This window comes from Leucoraja erinacea, chromosome 3 (assembly GCF_028641065.1).
Source record: "Leucoraja erinacea ecotype New England chromosome 3, Leri_hhj_1, whole genome shotgun sequence".
Taxonomy (NCBI): Eukaryota; Metazoa; Chordata; class Chondrichthyes; order Rajiformes; family Rajidae; genus Leucoraja; species Leucoraja erinaceus.
Window position 1 is genome coordinate 14983359 of NC_073379.1, and position 19213 is coordinate 15002571.

Sequence of the window (19213 nt, forward strand, 5' to 3'; positions counted from 1 at the left end):
CGTTAAACCTATGATGAGCATTTACTAGCCTGTACTCGCCGGAGATTGGAAAAATGAGGGGGAACCTCATTAAAACGTACTGGATAGTGAAAGGCTTGGTTTGAGTGGATGTGGAGAGGATGTTTCCACTAGTTGAAGAGTCTCGGACCAGAGGTCATAGCCTCAGAATTAAAGGGCATTCCTTTAGGAAGGAGATGAGGAGGAATTTATTTAGTCAGAGGGTGGTGAATCTGTGGAATTCTTTGCCACAAAAGGCTGTGGAGGACAAGTCAATGGATATTTTTAAAACAGAAATAGATAGATTCTTGATTAGTACAAGTGTCAGAGGTTATGGGCAGAAGGCAGAAGAATGGGGTTAGGAGGGAGGGATAGGTCAGCCATGATTGAATGGCGTAGTAGATGATGGCCGAAAGGCCTAAATTTGCTCCTATCACTTATGACTAGAGCCAGGATTTTGCCATAAATGCCATGTGCCTTTCCATGCCTTTTTCTGATGATTTCACCAAAATAATGCCTTTTTCACAATCATGTGCCTAAATCTGCCTTTTTTTGCTGTTTTCCTAAAAGGTTGTGCTATTTTCTCTAGTTGTACCATGATTGCAATGATGTTTTCTATGTTAACACGCTAATATTAATGTTATTATTAACGTGTTAATATAGTATAAATTACAAGAACATTTCCACCACCGGGGTGAATCCGAGGGTGCCACTGTCGGTTGTTCATTTGTTCCTGCCGCTGCCCGCTGGTTCAGTCTCCTCCAAGATCTATTAAGAAAGATGCAGATGCTGGAAAAATCGAAGGTAGACAGAAAGTGCTGGAGAAACTCAACGGATGAGGCAGCATCTATGGATAGAAGGAATAGGCGATGTTTCGGGTCGAGACCCTTCTTCAGACTGATGTGGGGAGGGGGGGGTGGGAAAAATTAGGGAAGAGGCGGAGACAGTAGGACTAGAAGGAGAGCTGGGAAGGGGGAGGAGGGAGAAGCCAAGGGCTATCTAAAATTAGAGAAGTCAATGTTGATACCACTGGGGTATAGACTACCCAAGCGAAATACCCAAGCTTGTCTCCTCACTACATTTACTGCTGGCTCCAGTTGCAAATCGGAGTTTTCGAGCGATCTGTGCAAGGCATTCATTGATGCTGGAATTCCACCGTGGAAATTGGAAAACAAATCTCTCAGAGATCTTTAGAGAAATACACAGAGGAACATAGACCAAGCGAGTCATCATTACGGAAAAATTATGTTGACAGTAACTTCAACATTGTTGTCTAGAAAATTAGAGATGAAGTTGCATGCAACAAAATATGGATCTCAATAAATGAGACAACCGATGCTGTGGGGAGATAAGTTGCCAATGTGGTCATTGGTACACTGGAGGCAGGACAACCATCAAAGGAGTATTTGTTGACATTGGAAATATTGGAGAAATCAAAAAGCTCAACTATTGCTCAGTTGTTTACATCTTCACTTGCTGTACTTTGGCCAGAAGGTATAAAACACGAGAATGTTCTTTTGTTTGTGACTGATGCAGCCCCGTACATGAAAAAAGCTGCTCGTGCTCTTAAAGTTTTATTCCCCAAAATCTTGCATTTGATATGCTTAGCTCAAGGACTTCATAGATTTGCCAAGCACATACGTAGCTTGTTTCCAATGTCAAGAAAATCTTCCTCAAAGCACCGTCACGTGTGCAGTTGTTCAAGGAAATGGCACCCGAAATTCCGCTACCGCCTCAGCAGGTTTTAAATAGGTGGGATACATGGCTCTCTGCTGTACTCTACTATGCTGCAAAAGATAAAATAAATCGTCAACTGTTTTGAAGAAGAAGAATCTGCTGCAGTCAGGATCATCAGTGAAATCGTGCAGAAAAAGTTCCTCCACCGCGATCTTGTATTTATTGTTTCCAATTTTGCAAACTTCCCACAAGCTATCACTTCCCTTGAGAAAAGTGGTGAAACATTAGTGAATAACTTGCAGGCTTTCAACAAAGTAACTGACGATATTTGTATAATTTCTGGCGATATAGGTAAAGACATGCAAGGAAAATGTGAGAGATTGATTTTAGCTAACAAAGATCTTGAAGAAATACAAAGCACAGCTAAAGTTCTCAAAGGTAGTTGTAATGCACAAGATATCTACACGAATCTGGAGTCTGTAGCTTGTTTCAGGTATGCACCACTGACCTCAGCTGAGGTAGAAAGAAGTTTTTCACAAATGAAGCATATTCTGTCTAACAGACGGCATAGTTTAATACCAGATAATTTAAAAAGAAAATGCTAGTAATTATGTACAACCAGGCAACTTTGGTCATTTAATGTAGTATACCTTTATATTATCATTTTTAACCATATTTTGGTGGTGGAAATACATGCCTTTTTTGGTCAATAAATGCCTTTTTCGTGCTGTTTTTGTAATTTTACTATGCCTTTTTGCCTGCCTATTTCAGTTTTTTAGTGCCTAAACATCCTGGCTCTACTTATGACCTTATGACCTTTACGCAAAATGGCACAACCTGCTGGAGTAATTCAGTGGGTCAGGCAGCATCTCTGGAGAGCATGGATTGGTGACGTTCCGGGTCAAGACCCCTCTTCTGAAGAACGGGCCTCGACCCGAAATGTCACCTATCCACGTCCTCAAGAGTTGCTGCCTGATCCACTGAATTACTCCAACACACTGTGTCCTTTTATCTCCAAAATCACCTCTGTTTAAGCTGACCTCAATCCATTATGCTACTTGTCTGATGAAGGGTCTCAACCCGAAATGTCGCCCATTCCTTCTCTCCATAGATGCTGCCTCACCCGCTGAGTTACTTGATGATTTTGTGTCTACATGCTACTTTACAATTCAGTTTCACCAAAATTTAATTCCAACTTGAACTTTGACTAGTTCCCTCGATGAATTTGTGAGATTCACCAAATGTGTCGGTAAGGAAAGGCTCTTTATTTTCTTTAATACACAAATATCAAGAGACACATCGTAAGCATTGTGAAATACTCGACTTGATCAGAAAATGACTAGTGATCACCAACTCAACCAATGAAAGGTACACATGACTTCTCAGTCAATCACTGATTTTAAATGAGCTATTCAAGGTGGACGGCTTAAAACCTCAATAAAAGTAGTTTTGCTGAAAATAGGTTTGTTGTCGAATGAACAATCTATTACACTACTCAATAGTTGTTCATTGAAATTTTCCATGAGTGTTTTGCAAATTATTTTTCACTTAAGCTATATCCTAGCGCACTCAATTTCAAACTAACTTATTGCCAAACAGAAAAGGTACATGACTGATTAAGAATTGTTTGAAAGATATATGACATTCCTCATTAAATAGTTATCTTTGTATAATTACAATCAATATCCCATTTGAAACAGCACTTCAGAAATATTTAAGGGCGGCACGGTGGCACAGCGGTAGAATTGCTGCCTTCCAGTGCTTGCAGCGCCAGAGGCCTGGGTTCGATCTAGACTATAAGGTGTTGTCTGTACTGAGTTTGTTCGTTCTCCCCGTGACCGCATGGGCTTTCTCCGAGATCTTTGGTTTCCTCCCACACTCCAAAGACGTACATATTTGTAGGTTAATTGGCTTGGGTTTGTTTACTTGGTATGTGTAAATTGTCCCTAGTGTGCGTAGACTTGTGTTAATGTGTGGGGATCGATGAGCCGATGAGCTTGTTTCCACGCTGTATTTCTAAACTGAACTAAACTAAACTATTCATAGCATCCAATCCCAGCTTAATTTTTTGGGACCTTACAGAGAGCATAATTTCTAAATTGTATTTTATTTATTGGTTTTTCATAACCTGAAGGCTAGCAAGGCCAGCATTCTTACCCATCCCCGAATGCCTTTCAGAAAGTGGTAGTAAGCCATCCTCTAAAACTAATTTTTCCCCAAGCTTCATTAATGTCACCATCAGTTTCCCATATGGAAGGACCAGAAATATGATTTTTTTTTTGAGGATATATATCTAAGGACCTGTTAGAAAAAGCTTTAGTTTTGTTTAAATTAAATTAGAGATACAGCGCGGAAATAGGCCCTCCGGCCCACCAAGCCTGCACTGACCAGCGATCCCCGCACATTAACACTACCCTACACACACGAGGGGCAATTTTATATTTATACATTTATACCAACCCAATAAACCTACAAACCAGTACATCTTTGGAGTGTCGGAGGAAACCGAAGATTTCGGAGAAACCCTCATAGGTCATGGGGAGAACGTACAAACGCCATAAAGACAGCACCCATAGTCAGGATCGAACCCGGGTCTCTGGCGCTGTAAGGCAGCAACTCTACCCCTGCTGGGCTATACATTTCTATCATCTGTATTACCTGTTGGTGAAGGATATTTTTTTTACTGTTGTGTTATTTCCTTTATTTTAAGGAAAGAAGTCGAGTCAGCTTCAATGGAGTACAAGGACACGGATGAAAATTATAAAGACATTCTTAATTCCAGGTACATGAAAGGAACACACACTTCTCCACACTTCCCAATACGGCCTCTTTCACTGACCATGAAAACAAACAAATTCACATCCTATCAATATGATGAATCAGCGATTCCCTTCTCTAGACACAACGTCACTAGTGGAACCTTGGAAGGATTCTCAACCATCTCCGAAGGAGGGTCTCGGAAGAGGAAAAGCACGCCCACAAAAGTCATCCATACCGTTCAGTCAGAAGAATTGCCGAAAGATGTCGAAGAAGATATCAAAGTGGAATTGCCATCACCGACACCCATGAACCAAATGATAGATTTAAGCAATGTAGGATTTCAGCTGTTCAGAAGTTTTGATCCCCATGACACAATGTGCATGAGGCATGAGCCCATTAAACACAACGTGATGTGGCCCCCCAGCCCTCTGATGATGCATCCGTCTCGACCGTACTTTGCCAATGTCCCTCCAGAGTTCATCCTCCCCTTTGTCATGGCACCATCAAGTCTGCATCTGAGGTATCCCTTTTACCAAAATGCCCCTCTGCGAAACCTTAATACTGGCGCCAGCACTCTGGAGGACAAGCAGACCGCAGTTGAGCGTGTTGACGTCAACATTCAAATCGATGACAGCTATTACGTTGATGTGGGCGGCAGTCAGAAACGTTGGCAGTGCCGCATATGTGAGAAGTCGTATACGTCCAAATACAACCTCGTGACGCATATTTTGGGACACAGTGGCATCAAGCCGCACGCTTGTTCTCAGTGCAGGAAGCCCTTCAAGCAGTTGAGCCACCTCCATACTCACATGCTGACCCATCAGGGCACCAGGCCTCACAAATGTCACGTTTGCCACAAAGCCTTCACTCAGACCAGCCACCTCAAGCGGCACATGATGCAGCACAGTGACGTGAAGCCGTATAATTGCAGCATTTGTGGCAGGGGATTTGCTTACCCGAGCGAGCTGAAAGCCCATGAGACCAAGCATGCCAATGGCCGGGATAACATTTGTGTCGAATGCGGACTTGACTTCCCCACCCTGGCGCAGTTAAAGAGGCATCTCACATCTCACCGAGGCCCAACACTCTACCGGTGTGACGAATGTGACAAAACATTTCAGTACCCGAGTCAGCTGCAAAATCACACAATGAAGCACAAAGACATCCGTCCATATATCTGCACTGAATGTGGCATGGAATTCATTCAATCTCATCACCTCAAACAGCATTCCCTGACTCACAAGGTAGGCATTTCCTGCAAAACTGAGATTGGAAGACTGGGGTGGTAGGGTGAGATAGTGAACTTTCACCTTCAGCAGAAAAGGCACAAACTGCAAGATGTAGATTTAAAGAAATAGGCAGATTTAAAGAAATCATTTAAGAGGAATTGAGGGAGAAAATGGTGGGATTTGTGCTTGATTGGATGAACAATCTGAAACTGGAAATGTAAAAAGATGTGTGGGGCAAAATGTTTACACAAAGAGCGGTGGGTGCTTGGCACGAGCTGCCAGGGATGGTGATGCAGGCGAATGTGACAGTGGTAATTAAAAATCTTATAGGTTGGCACATTGATACACTATGCAGGGAATGGAGGGGAATGGAGTGTTGTAACCCATGAAGCTATGATCAAGAGTTGGAAACTATATTGAAAAATTAAAACTAAATTAATCTGTATACACAACATTCATTGATACTTTGTTGTCACATGTACTTAGGTACAGTGAAATGCTTTGTTTTGCTTACAACCCGGTAAAATCATACAGCAGACCTCACCTAGGCAGTAGATGTGTTGCCATGTTTTGGCATCGACAAAGTTACAAAAGTTGACCGAACAGTCCTATGTACTGCCTGCCGCTGCATGTGGCAGCAGCCCCCCGCCCACACCCACATCCCTCCTGTTCTCGGCACCTCCCCCGGCCACAGGGTGCACCTTCGTTCTCAGTGCTCCCCCTCCACCCCAGGTGAGGATGAAGAGGAGGAGAGATTGACACAAATTACCCACTACTTATATTGGTTTTGAAGAATGAGATCTGATCTTGGATTTGGAGAGGGATTGACATGGTGATGTTTTCCCTAATAGGAGGCTCAGAACAAGTGGTGGGCTGCACTGTGGCGCACTGGTGGAGTTGCTACCATACACCGCCAGAGACCCGGGTTCATTCCTGACTATGGGTGCTGTCTGTACTTACCCATGTAAGTTCTCCCCGTGACCGAGTGGGTTTTTCCCGGGTGCTCCGGTTTCCTCCCACACTCCAAAGACGTAAAGGTTTGTAGGTTAATTGGCTTCTGTAAAAATTGTACTAGTGTACGGGGTGATTGCTGGACTGTGCGGACTCGGTGGGCCGAAGTGCCTGTTTCCACGCTTATCTCTAAAATCTAAAATCTAGTCCAGATGTTAGGGTGTTAATTCTACCGCTGTTACCCCCACAGATTAAGGTCAAGGTTCTGTAGACTAGGGTCTCTGATGTTCTCAAAGCCGAATATGTACCAGGTGTGAATGTTCAAAAAACATCAGTCAAAATTTGAATAGCTTTTCAAATGGAAGTTTTGAGACAATAAAGGGATTATAAAACAGCATAAAACAAGAGAAAAAAAGTAAACCCTTGGATCCAACTTCATCTAAATATTATTCTTGTTCGGTCAGTCTTAGAACGAAAAAAAAATCAAAAATCTGCAGATGCTAGAAATTGGAAATAAAAACCGAAAGCCTTGGGACCAGACACTTTTCGTAATTCAGAATTTCTCGGCTTTCAGAATGGAAGATTTTTAGCGTAGATTTTAACGGCTGGCTCAGTGGTAGAGTGCTCGGCTCGTATCCGCAAGGTCGCGAGTTTGCGCCTCGATCCCGACAGTTACTCATTTTTAAGTTTGTGGAATAAATCAGACATAGAGATGGAATTGAATAAAAAACCTGCAATGTTGGAAAATCAATATGTCCCAGACAGAACAATGCAATTCTTACTTGCAGCAGCACAACAGAATATGTAAACATAATACTCTGTAAACAATGTAATAAATGATCATAAAACCCGGGTGTGTGTGTTGGAGTGTGTGTGTGTGTGTGTGTGTGTGTGTGTGTGTGTGGGATGTGTACTTGCAGTGGGCCTGTGTGGTGTGTGAGGTGTGTGCTCGGGCTGTGGGTGTGTGCCACATGTGTGTTGTAGTGTGCATGTGTGTGTGTGTGTGTGTGTGTGTGTCTGTGTGTGTCCAGGGTGTGTGTGTGTCAGTATAACAGTGTGCTGTGGGCCGTGTGTGTGTGTGTGTGCTGTGTATACGGGTGTGTGGAGTGTGGCTGTGCGTGTGCGTGTGCGTGTGCAGTCGTGTTCCGTGTGTGCGTGTCCGTGCCCCTGTGAATGTGTGTGTGTGTGTTGTCCCTCTGCAACTGCAAACAACCCCACAGTGTGTGTGTACAGGGTGGTGTGGAGTGTGTGTGTGTGTGTCCCTACGGGGACAGCGGAGTGTGTGGAACGTGTGTGTGTGTGTGTGTGTGTGTGGTGTGTGTGTGGTCTCTGTGTGTGTGTGTGGGCCTGGGGGTCGGTGTGTGGTGACTGTGTGTGTGTGTGTGTGTGCCCCCGTGTGTGTCTGTGTATATATATAAACAAACAGACAATAATAATGCAAAAGACAAAACTAATGTCCCCAATTCTATGTAGTTCAGAGCTTATTTGGAGGTTGTAGTGTTTACTAGCCTGATGGCTGTAGGCTGCGGGGGGACAGTTTCTTTCCAGCTGTTATTAGGCAACTGAATCATCCTACCATAACCAGAGAACAGTGCTGAACCATTATCTACCTCTTTGGTGACCCTCGGACTATCCTTGATCGGACTAGCTGGCTTTACCTTGCACTAAACGTTATTCCCTTATCGCATACACTGTAGATGGCTCAATTGTAATCATGTGTTAGAAACATAGAAACATAGAAAAATAGGTGCAGGAGTAGGCCATTTGGTCCTTCGAGCCAGGATCACCATTCAATATGATGCCTCAAAAGGTCAGCCAAATTCATCAAGGACCCACACCATCCTGGCCACACACTTATCACACCATTGCCATCAGGAAGAAGGTACAGGAGCCTGAAGGCTGTAACGTCCAGGTTCAGAAACAGCGTCTTTACCACAGCCATCAGGCTATTAAACACAACAAATAAGCTATGAGCTCTGAACTGCAAAAGATAATATTATTATTTGTTATTTGCACTATTTTTGTTATTTATTGAACTTTTTCTTTTTTTTCCCCATTATATACGATGTTTACATATTCACATATTCTGTTGTGCTGCAGCAAGTAAGAATTTAATTGTCCCATCCGGGACATACAACAATAAAATACTCTTGAATCTTGACTTGACTTGGTCATGGCTGATCATCTAAAATCAGTACCCCGTTCCTGCTTTCTCCCTATATCTCTTGATTCCGTCATCCATAAGAGCTATACCTAACTCCCTCTTGAAAACATCCAGTGAATTGGCCTCCAGTGTTTTCTGTGGCAGAGAATTCCACAGATTCACAACTCTCTGGGTGAAAGCGGTTTTTCCTCATCTCAGTCCTAAATGACCTACCCCTTATTCTTAAACTGTTACCTCTGGTTCTCGACTCCCCCAACATCGGGAACATTTTTCCTTCATCTAGCCTGTCCAACCCTTTAAGAATTTTATATGTAATGCCTGCAACAAAAACTTTTCACTGTGCCTCGGTACAAATGACAATAAACTAAACTGAACCAAAGAAGATGTTCCTGAACCTGGATTTAATATTGACGAATTATGAACCAGAAGCAGGGAAATGGATCTAGCCCGTGAAACCAATTGGCAACATTAACCTATTGGGCTGAAGGGCCTGTTTCCACACCAATTAGCTCTTTGACATTGCCTCAAAAAAGCTTGATTCTAAAATCTTTGTCCCATTTAATCATTATAAGATTATGTGATAGGAGTAGAATTAGGCCATTCGGCCCATCAAGTCTTCTCCATCATTCAATCATGGCTGATCTATCTCTCCCTCCTAACCTAATTTTCCTGCCTTCTCCCCATAACCTCTGACATCTGTACTAATCGAGAATTTATCTATCTCTGCCTTAAATATATCCACTGACTTTGCCTCCACAGCCTTCTGTGGCAAAGAATTCCACAGATTCACCACCCTCTGACTAAAGAGGCATCCAAATCTTGATTCTCTTACATGTAGAGAGCCAGTTCAATGGATACAAATCATTTCAATATCTTTAATTGTAACCATCTTATAAGCAATTACTTGGTTTGAATGGGTCTTCTTCAGGCAGCCTTCCCTGGCTGATAATCTGCCCCGTTAATAATTTCCTCCCCAGTTCAGAAGGCAAAGCAGTGCATTTTAAAGACATTGCGAAGGATTGTTTTTCGTTCAACTCACAGCTAAACATACTTGAACACAACAGGAAGGGACCGCCGCCTCGTGTCATTAACCCCTCGAGATTGGTTACAGCTTTCAGGTTCAGAGCTACCAGCAGCGGACAAAAGAAAAGTTAAGGAAGTTGATTGAAAGAGGACAGGATATAGGCAAGGCTGCGAGCTTGGTAGATAGAAAGAACGCGGCTCTCCTGATATGTACGCAGCAGGAAGAGGAAAGCAGCTGGTGTTCAGATGTCTTAAAGTTGTTTTGCATTTTACTGTTCATTATAGGTTATTAGGAGGCTCGTTTCCCCATCATTTTGTGCAATTCTGGTGTGATTCTGAATAAAATAATTCAATTAAGTTGCAATTATAACTATTCTTGTTTTAAATAGTAGGCAGACTGAAGGTCTTAAGAAGGGTCTCAACCTAAAACACCACCTATCCATGTTCTCCAGACCTGCTGCTTGACATGCTGAGTTACTCTAGCATGTTGTGTCCTTTTAGGCACACTGAAATTCTGTCCAAAAGTTGCTGAAACACATTTGCTTGAAACAACATTGTGTGAGAGGCACCATCTTTCCTAAGCAATGTTTCCAGTAAGTGATGGCTATAATTGAACGGATACCATGTGCTTCTCACAGCTGATAGGCCCTATGGCATCAGAGATGACCATCTGGGGCAACTCTCCTTCAGGTGGAGAAATCCTACAGTAGCTTGCAAAAGTATTCATACCCCTTGAACTTTTCCACATTTTGCACGTTACAACCACAAACGTAAATGTGTTTTATTGGGATTTTATGTGATAGACCAACACAAAGTGGCGCATAATTGTGAAGTGGAAGGAAAATGATACATGGTTTTCAAATTTTTTTACAAATAAAAAACTGAAAAGTGTGGCGTGCAAAAGTATTCAGCCCCCTTTACTCTGATACCCCTAAATAAAATCCAGTGCAACCAATTGCCTTCAGAAATCACCTAATTAGTAAATAGAGTCCACTTGTGTGTAATCTAATCTCAGTGTAAATACAGCTGTTCTGTGAAGGCCTCCGAGGTTTGTTAGAGAACATTAGTGAACAAACAGCATCATGAAGCCCAAGGAACACACCAGACATGTCAGGGATAAAGTTGTGGAGAAGTTTAAAGCAGGGTTAGGTTATAAAAAAATATCCCAAGCTTTGAACATCTCACGGAGCACTGTTCAATCCATCATCCGAAAATGGAAAGAGTATGGCACAACTGCAAACCTACCAAGACATGGCTGTCCACCTAAACTGACAGGCCGGGCAAGGAGAGCATTGATCAGAGAAGCAGCCAAGAGGCCCATGGTAACTCTGGAGGAGCTGCAGAGATCCACAGCTCAGGTGGGAGAATCTTTCCACAGGACAACTATTAGTTGTGCACTCCACAAATCGGGCCTTTATGGAAGAGTGGCAAGAAGAAAGCCATTGTTGAAAATAAGCCATAAGAGGTCCCGTTTGCAGTTTGCCACAAGCCATGTGGGGGCCACAGCAAACATGTGGAGGAAGGTGCTCTGGTCAGATGAGACCAAAATTGAAGTTTTTGGCCTAAATGCAAAACATTATATGTGGCGGAAAACTAACACTGCACATCACCCTGAACACACCATCCCCACTGTGAAACATGGTGGTGGCAGCATCATGCTGTGAGGATGCTTTTCTTCAGCAGGGGCAGGGAAGCTGGTCAGAGTTGATGGGAAGATGGATGGAGCCAAATACAGGGCAATCTTGGAAGAAAACCTGTTAGAGTCTGCAAAAGACTTGAGACTGGGGCAGAGGTTCACCTTCCAGCAGGACAACGACCCTAAACATACAGCCAGAGCTACAATGGAATGGTTTAGATCAAAGCATATTCATGTGTTAGAATGGCCCAGTCAAAGCCCAGACCTAAATCCAAATGAGAATCTCTGGCAAGACTTGAAAATTGCTGTTCACAGACGCTCTCCATCCAATCTGACTGAGCTTGAGCTATTTTGCAAAGAAGAATGGGCAAACATTTCAGTCTCTAGATGTGCAAAGCTGGTAGAGACATACCCCAAAAGACTTGCAGCTGTAATTGCAGCGAAAGGTGGTTCTACAAAGTATTGACTCAGGGGGGCTGAATACTTTTGCACGCCACACTTTTCAGTTTTTTATTTGTAAAAAAATTTGAAAACCATGTATCATTTTTCTTCCACTTCACAATTATGCACCACTTTGTGTTGGTCTATCACATAAAATCCCAATAAAATACATTTACGTTTGTGGTTGTAGCGCGACAAAATGTGGAAAAGTTCAAGGGGTATGAAAACTTTTGCAAGCCACTGTAGTTGCTGTCCTGCTGTAAATGCAGCGTCGGAGACCTGGGTTCGATCCTGACTACAGGTGGCGTCTGTACGGAGTTTGTACGTTACTTTTTTGCTTACGTGGGTTTTCTCCGAGATCTTCGGTTTCCTCCCACACTCCAAAGACGTACAGGTTTGTAGGTTAATTAGCTTGGTAAATGTAAAAATTGTCCCTAGGGGATGTAGGATAGCGTTAATGCGCTGGGATCACTGGTCGGCGAGGAATCGGTGGGCCGAAGAGCCTGTTTCCGCACTGTATCTCTAAACTAAACTGAACTAAACTAAACTTTAGGGATATGGACCAAATTGTAGCCAAATGGACCTCGCTAGAATAGACATGTTGGTTGACGTGGACGGGTTGCACCGAAGGGCCTCTTTGGCTGTGTGACTATTTGGCTGTCTGACCTTGGGTTTTCAATCCACAGATGCTCTACTTGATATGCTGAGTACCGCATCCATTTTCTGTTTTAATTTACAATTTACAGCATCTGTAATTTCTGAATCATAAGGAGTGAGACAGATCACAAGTTTACAAGTTCACGTCATAGGAGTAGAATTAGGCCAAAGATAGACACAAAAAGTTGGAGTAACTCAGCGGGACAGGCAGCAACTCTGGAGAGAAGGAATGGGTGACATTTCGGGTCGAGACCCTTCTTCAGACTGAAAGTCAGAAGAAAGGGAAATGAGAGAGATAGAAGATGATGTGGAGAGATAAAGAAAAATGAATGAAAGATAAGCAAAGATGTTAAAGGAAACAGGCCATTGTCAGCTGTTTGTTGGGTGAAAATGAGAAGCCGATGTGACTAGGGTGGGGGAGGGATAGTGAAAGAGAAGGAATGCCGGGGTTACTTGAAGTTAGAGAAATCAATAGTCTTACCACTGGGCTGTAAGCTACCCAAGCAAAATATGCGATGCTGTTCCTCCAATTTGCATTTAGCCTCTGACAATGGAGGAGACCTAGGACAGAAAGGTCAGTGTGGGAATGGGAAGGAGAATTAAAGTGTTTCGCAACTGGGAGACCAAGAAAGGTGTCGGAGATGGTCCAAGTAAATTTGAGTGCAGGATGGAAATTGATGGTGAAGTTGATGAAGCCCAAGAGTTCTGCATGGGTGCAGGAGGTAGCACTTATGAAGTCGTTAATGTAACAGAGGTAGAGTTCAGGGATAGGGAGAGTGTACGCCTGGAACATGGATTCTTCAACGTAGGCCATTTGGCTCATCAAGTCGACTCCGCCATTCAATCATGGCTAATCTCTGCCTCCTAATCCCATTTTCCTGCCTTCTCCCCATAACCCTTGACACTCGTTCTAATCAAGAATTTCTCTGCCTTAAAAATATTCACTGACTTGGCCTCCACAGCCCTCTGTGGCAATGAGTTCCACAGATTAACTACCCTCTGACAAAAGAAGTTCCTCCTCACCTCCTTTCTAAAAGAGCGCCCTTTAATTCTGAGGCTATGACCTCTGGTCCTAGACTCTCCCACCAGTGGAAACATCCTTTCCACATCCACTCTATTGAAGCCTTTCATTATTCTGTAAGATTCAATGAGGTCCCCTCTCTTAAACTCCAGCAAGTAGTGGCCCAGTGCAGTCAAACGCTCATCATATTACATGGTAAATGGTAGCGAATTGAGGAATGCAGTTGAACAGAGGGATCTAGGAATAACTGTGCATAGTTCCCTGAAGGTGGAATCTCATGTAGATAGGGTGGTAAAGAAAGCTTTTGGTGTGCTGGCCTTTATAAATCAGAGCATTGAGTATAGAAGTTGGGATGTAATGTTAAAATTGTACAAGGCATTGGTGAGGCCAATTCTGGAATATGGTGTACAGTTTTGGTCGCCAAATTATAGGAAAGATGTCAACAAAATAGAGAGAGTACCGAGGAGATTTACTAGAATGTTGCCTGGGTTTCAGCAACTAAGTTACAGAGAAACGTTGAACAAGTTAGGTCTTTATTCTTTGGAGCGCAGAAGGTTAAGGGGGAACTTGATAGAGGTCTTTAAAATTATGAGAGGGATAGACAGAGTTGACGTGGATAAGCTTTTTCCATTGAGAGTAGGGAAGATTCAAACATGAGGACATGATTTGAGAATTAAGGGACTGAAGTTTAGGGGTAATATGAGGGGGAACTTCTTTATTCAGAGAGTGGTAGCGGTGTGGGATGAGATTCCAGTGGTAGTGGTGGAGGCAGGTTCGATTTTATCATTTAAAAATAAATTGGATAGGTGTATGGATGGGAAAGAAATGGAGGGTTATGGTCCGAGTGCAGGTAGATGGGACTAGGTGAGAGTAAGTGTTCGGCACGGACTAGAAGGGCCGAGATGGCCTGTTTCCGTGCTGTAATTGCTATATGGTTATATGGTTATATGCTAACCCACTCAATCCTGGAATCATTCTTGTAAACCTCCTCTGGACCCTCTCCAGAGCCAGCACATCTTTCCTCAGAAATGGGAAGATAACAGTCTGACGAAGGGGTCCCGACCTGAAATGTCACCTATCCAAGTTCTCGAGAGATGCAGCCTGACCCGCTGAGTAGGTCATAGAGTTGCCAATGGCTTTTCTAATCCAATGGGATTGGTTAGTTTAGTTTAGTTTATTATTGTCATGTGTACCAAGGTTTACACTGAAAACTTTTATTTCCTTTCTATCCAGTCATAGAAAATATTATACATGAATACAATCCACAGTACACAGATAAAAGATAAACGTACAACATTTTGTGTATATTGAAGTCTGATTAAAGATAGTTCAAAGGTCTTCAATGAGGTAGATGGGAGGTCAGGACCAAAGATCTTATAGCGAAGCAAGATAGGCTACTCGGGCTAAATGCAATGGACTGACGTGTAGTACGCTATGGAGGGGGATCATGGGCATTTTCCACGCCCATTTTAGCAACCTGAGCCTACCTAACCCGACCCGACTCGCACTGTAATCAATGTTGCGGGGCAACAGTTTGTGTGGGTCAGATTCATAAATCTGTCAGTTCAAACTTCTTGTCAAGAATAAAATTTGACTCTGGTAATTGTCTTTGGTCAGGACCGCACTCTTGTTGATGAGAGGACTATCTAATTGCCTGATAACAGCTGGGAAAAAACTGTCCCTGAATCTGGACGTGTGCGCTTTCAAACTTGCCTGATGGGAGAGGGGACAAGAGGTATTTGGTGGGATTGTGTCAAAAATAAAATATTTTGAAAAATAATTTCTAACCTATTGCCTTTATCTCTTCTCCTAAACATTTAGCAGTAACAGCATTGCACGTTGTCATGTTCTTAAGTGGCAAGAAATATTTACAGCCAAATGCTAGAGAAAGATTGTTTAAAACAAGAGCACTGAGCCATCTGCTTGCGGCTATAAAAGATCCTACCATCATCAATTGTCATTAGCTAGAACTTCATTTGAAGCATCTGTCTAATTGCCTTGGTAACTAGAGCAGGTCATATATTAGGTACTCTGTACAGAAAGGCTCAATTTCTGACTCCGAAGCAGCTTTGTGCGTGAGGTGAAACACTCTCATCGTTGAAACACCTTCAACCTTTTATCATTCATGTCAAGTTGGCCAATATATGATGCCCATCTATTGAGGGTGGTATGGTGGCAAAGCTGGTAGAGCTCCGGCCTCACATCATCAGATAATCAGGTTCGATCCTGATCTCAGGTGCTGTCTGGGTGGAGTTTGCATGTTCACCCTGTTACCGCGCAGTTTTTCTCCGGGGACTACAGCTTGCTCCCACATCCCAAAGACCTGTGGTTTGTAGGTTAAATGATCTCTGTAAAATTTCCCCTAAAATGTACAGAGTGGATGAGAAAGTAGAATAACATAACACTAGTGTGAATGGATGATTAATGGTCTGTGTAGACTTGGTGGGCTGAAAAGCCTATTTCCATGCAGTACCTCTAAATTAAAAGACTGATAGAAACATAGAAAATAGTTGCAGGAGTAGACCATTCGGAATTAATTTGTTTAAACATTAGTTTCGGTGAAATAACTGCTACTCTACACTACTCTAGTAGTGTACTGGTTCATGAGTTGATGGGTCAGCAAACATTTGGGAAGGAAAAGGGCGTGATGATCTTTATTGCAATGGGGTTTAGTGCAGTTTAAGGACATTTAGTTGGAACTGTGTAGGACTTCAGCAAAGCCATATCTGGAGTACTGAGTGTAGTTTTATCTCCATATTTCAGGAAGGATAAGATTGCCTAGGTGGCAATGCAACATGGATTCACCAGATTGATTCTCGAGATGTTCCATTGATGGGAGATTCAGGAGGAGTGGCTTATATTCACAGGAGCTTAGAAAAGTGAGATGGGATCTTATTGAAATCTATAAAATCTAACAGCAGGTACTGTCATAACATTTAAGAACATGACATTGGAACAGGTACACAGATAGGAGAGGTATAGACAGTTATGGCCCAAGCACAGGCAGGTGGGACCAGTGAAGCTGGGGCATGTTGGTCGGTGTGGGCAAGTTGGGTCGAAGGGTCTGTTTCTACACTGTTTCACTCTATGACTCTCTTTGACTGCATGAATTGAGAGACTAGAAGCGGGGATGGGTCAGACTGGGTTCACCACTGTTATGTCCCTGCATGTTGGAATTACAGTACCAGGCCATGATGCGACAATTTAGGATATTTCTACAGTGTATCTATCAAAGTTTATTAGAATATTCGGTGGCATGCCGAATCTCTTTAAACTTCTAAGTAAAGGTGGCGTAGAGCCTTTTCTGGTTATTACATCTATTTGCAGGTCCCAGGACAGGCCATACGAGGTACTTATGCATCAAAGTTTGAAGGTGCTATCTCTCTCCATCACCAAAGCACCAGTGAAACTTGCCGTGCTATATCCTGGTTTCCCCTTTCTGAAGTCAACGTTTCGTTGATGCAGAGTGAGTGGTTGTTGTTGAAGCTGCACTCATCCAGATGTTCTATCTCCCTCCTGAATGCTGACTCATCACCACCCAAGATTCAGCCAACAACAGTGGTGTCGTTGCCATGAGAGCTGTGCTTATTGGCGCAGTGATGGGTGTAAAGAGAGTTGAGCAGGGGGACAAACAGGAAGCCCTGAGATGTATCTGTGTTCTTCTTCTTGTGTATGGCGTACACAGCCTTTGTGTTCTATGATCTTATTTGATTGTGCACGCCAGGTTGATTGCATTCGTCGAAACATGGCGGACCACGTGAAGGTTGGAATCCCCCACCCCGTACCTGGGTTGATAGTGAGTGAGGAGGACACATTGCGATAAATCTACACTGACTGAGGTCTGCCGATGACAAAGTCAAGGGTCCAGTTGCAAAGGCCGTAAGACATGGAGTCGAATTAGGCCATTCAGCACATCAAGTCTACCCCACCATTCAATCATGGCTGATCTATTTTCCCCTTTCAATCCCATTCTCCTGCCTTCTCCCCGTAACCTTTGACACCCTTCCTAATCAAGAACCTATCAATCTCCGCTTTAACAATACCCAAAGAATTGGCATCGACAGCTGTCTGTGGCAATCCATTCCACAGATTCACCACCCACTCATTAAGGAACCTCCTCCTCAGTTCTATTCAAAGGGAGGCAGAAAGACCCACATCATGAAAATATTACCTGTAAAAAATATCGTTCTGAAGAAATTAATCTACATACCTCATGGTGAACTAAATAAGATAGACTTTAGACGTTAGACTTTAGCGATACGGAGCAGAAACAGGGCCCTTGGCCAACCAAGTCCATGCTAAACAGCAATCATCCCGCACACTAGTACTATCCTTACAATTTACAATTTACAATTTTTACTGAAGCCAATTAACCTACAAACCTGTACATCTCTGGAGTGTGGGAGGAAACTGGAGCACTCGGAGAAAACCCACGCAGTCACAGGCAGAATGTGCAAACTCCGTACAGACAGCACCCGTAGTCGGAATCGAACCAGGGTCTCTGGCGCTGTAAGGCAGCAACTCTATGGCTGTGCCACCATACTGCCCCTAGTCATGGAATTAATGGAAGCATTGATTGTTATATTCCTACATTTCTAACTTATTGGACACTTCCTGGATATTGGAGGATGGTGAGTGTAATCCCACCATTTTAGTTTAGTTTAGTTTGGAGATACAGCATGGAACCAGGCCCTTTGGCCCACCGAGTCCACACCGAACAGTGATCCCGGCACATTAACACTATCCTACACACACTAGGGACAATACGCACACACACCAAGCCAATTAACCTACTTACCTGTACATCTTTGGAGTGTGGGAGGAAACCGAAGATCTTATGTTCTGTTGTGCTGAAGCAAAGCAAGAATGTCATTGTCCTATCAGGGACACATGACAATAAACTCACTTGAACTTGAACTTGAACTTGACTTGAAGTGCTGGAGAAATTCCACGGGTGCAGCAGCATCTATGGAGCGAAGGAAATAGGCAACGTTTCAGGCCAAAACCCTTCTTCAGAATGAAAGTGTCTCGTTCAGGGCGCCTGGTAGTGTCTGACAGAGTATTACCAGACTCCAGCTACTCATTGGTATTGGTCGTAGAGTCACAGAGTGGAAACAGGCATTCGGCCCAACTTGCCCACACCGACCAACATGTCTCATCTACACTAGTCGCACCTGCCTGCGTTTGGCCCATATCCATTTAAACCTGTCCTTATCCATGTACCTGTGTAAGTGTTTCTTAAACGTTGCGATAGTCCCTGCCTCAACTACCTCCTCCGGCAGCTGGCATTTTTATTAATTATTCATTGTCATGTGTAGCAAGATACAGTAAAAATCAATGTTTTGTGTACAGTCCTGGCAGAACATACCACACGCGTGGACAATCAAACCATATGTGTGTGCAGCAGGTGGTCCTAAACGAGAAAGGAAACAGGATATACAGGAAACATACTGATTGGGATGAGGGAACTGAATGTAATATTTCTAAGTTTACCAAACATGAAACTGGGTCGGACTGTGAAATGGGAGGAGAATTCAAAAAAGATTCAAAGGGAATTCAGCCAAGATCAGCGAGTGGCAAATAGGTGGCAGGTGCAATATAATGTGGATAAATGTAAAGTCATCCAATTTAGTGAATAAATCAGAACGGTAAAGATT

General features: G+C 43.2%; 1 protein-coding gene across 1 annotated transcript in view; it reads left to right on the forward strand.

Annotated features, from left to right (window-relative positions):
* znf366 (zinc finger protein 366) overlaps nucleotides 1-19213 on the forward strand; it is an 81050-nt gene that overhangs the window by 21317 nt on the left and 40520 nt on the right. Inside the window, exon 2 of the mRNA XM_055632167.1 lies at nucleotides 4385-5678. Within this exon, the coding sequence (XP_055488142.1) occupies nucleotides 4407-5678 (1272 nt within the window). The 5' untranslated portion in view covers nucleotides 4385-4406. The remainder of the gene's footprint in view (nucleotides 1-4384; nucleotides 5679-19213) is intronic.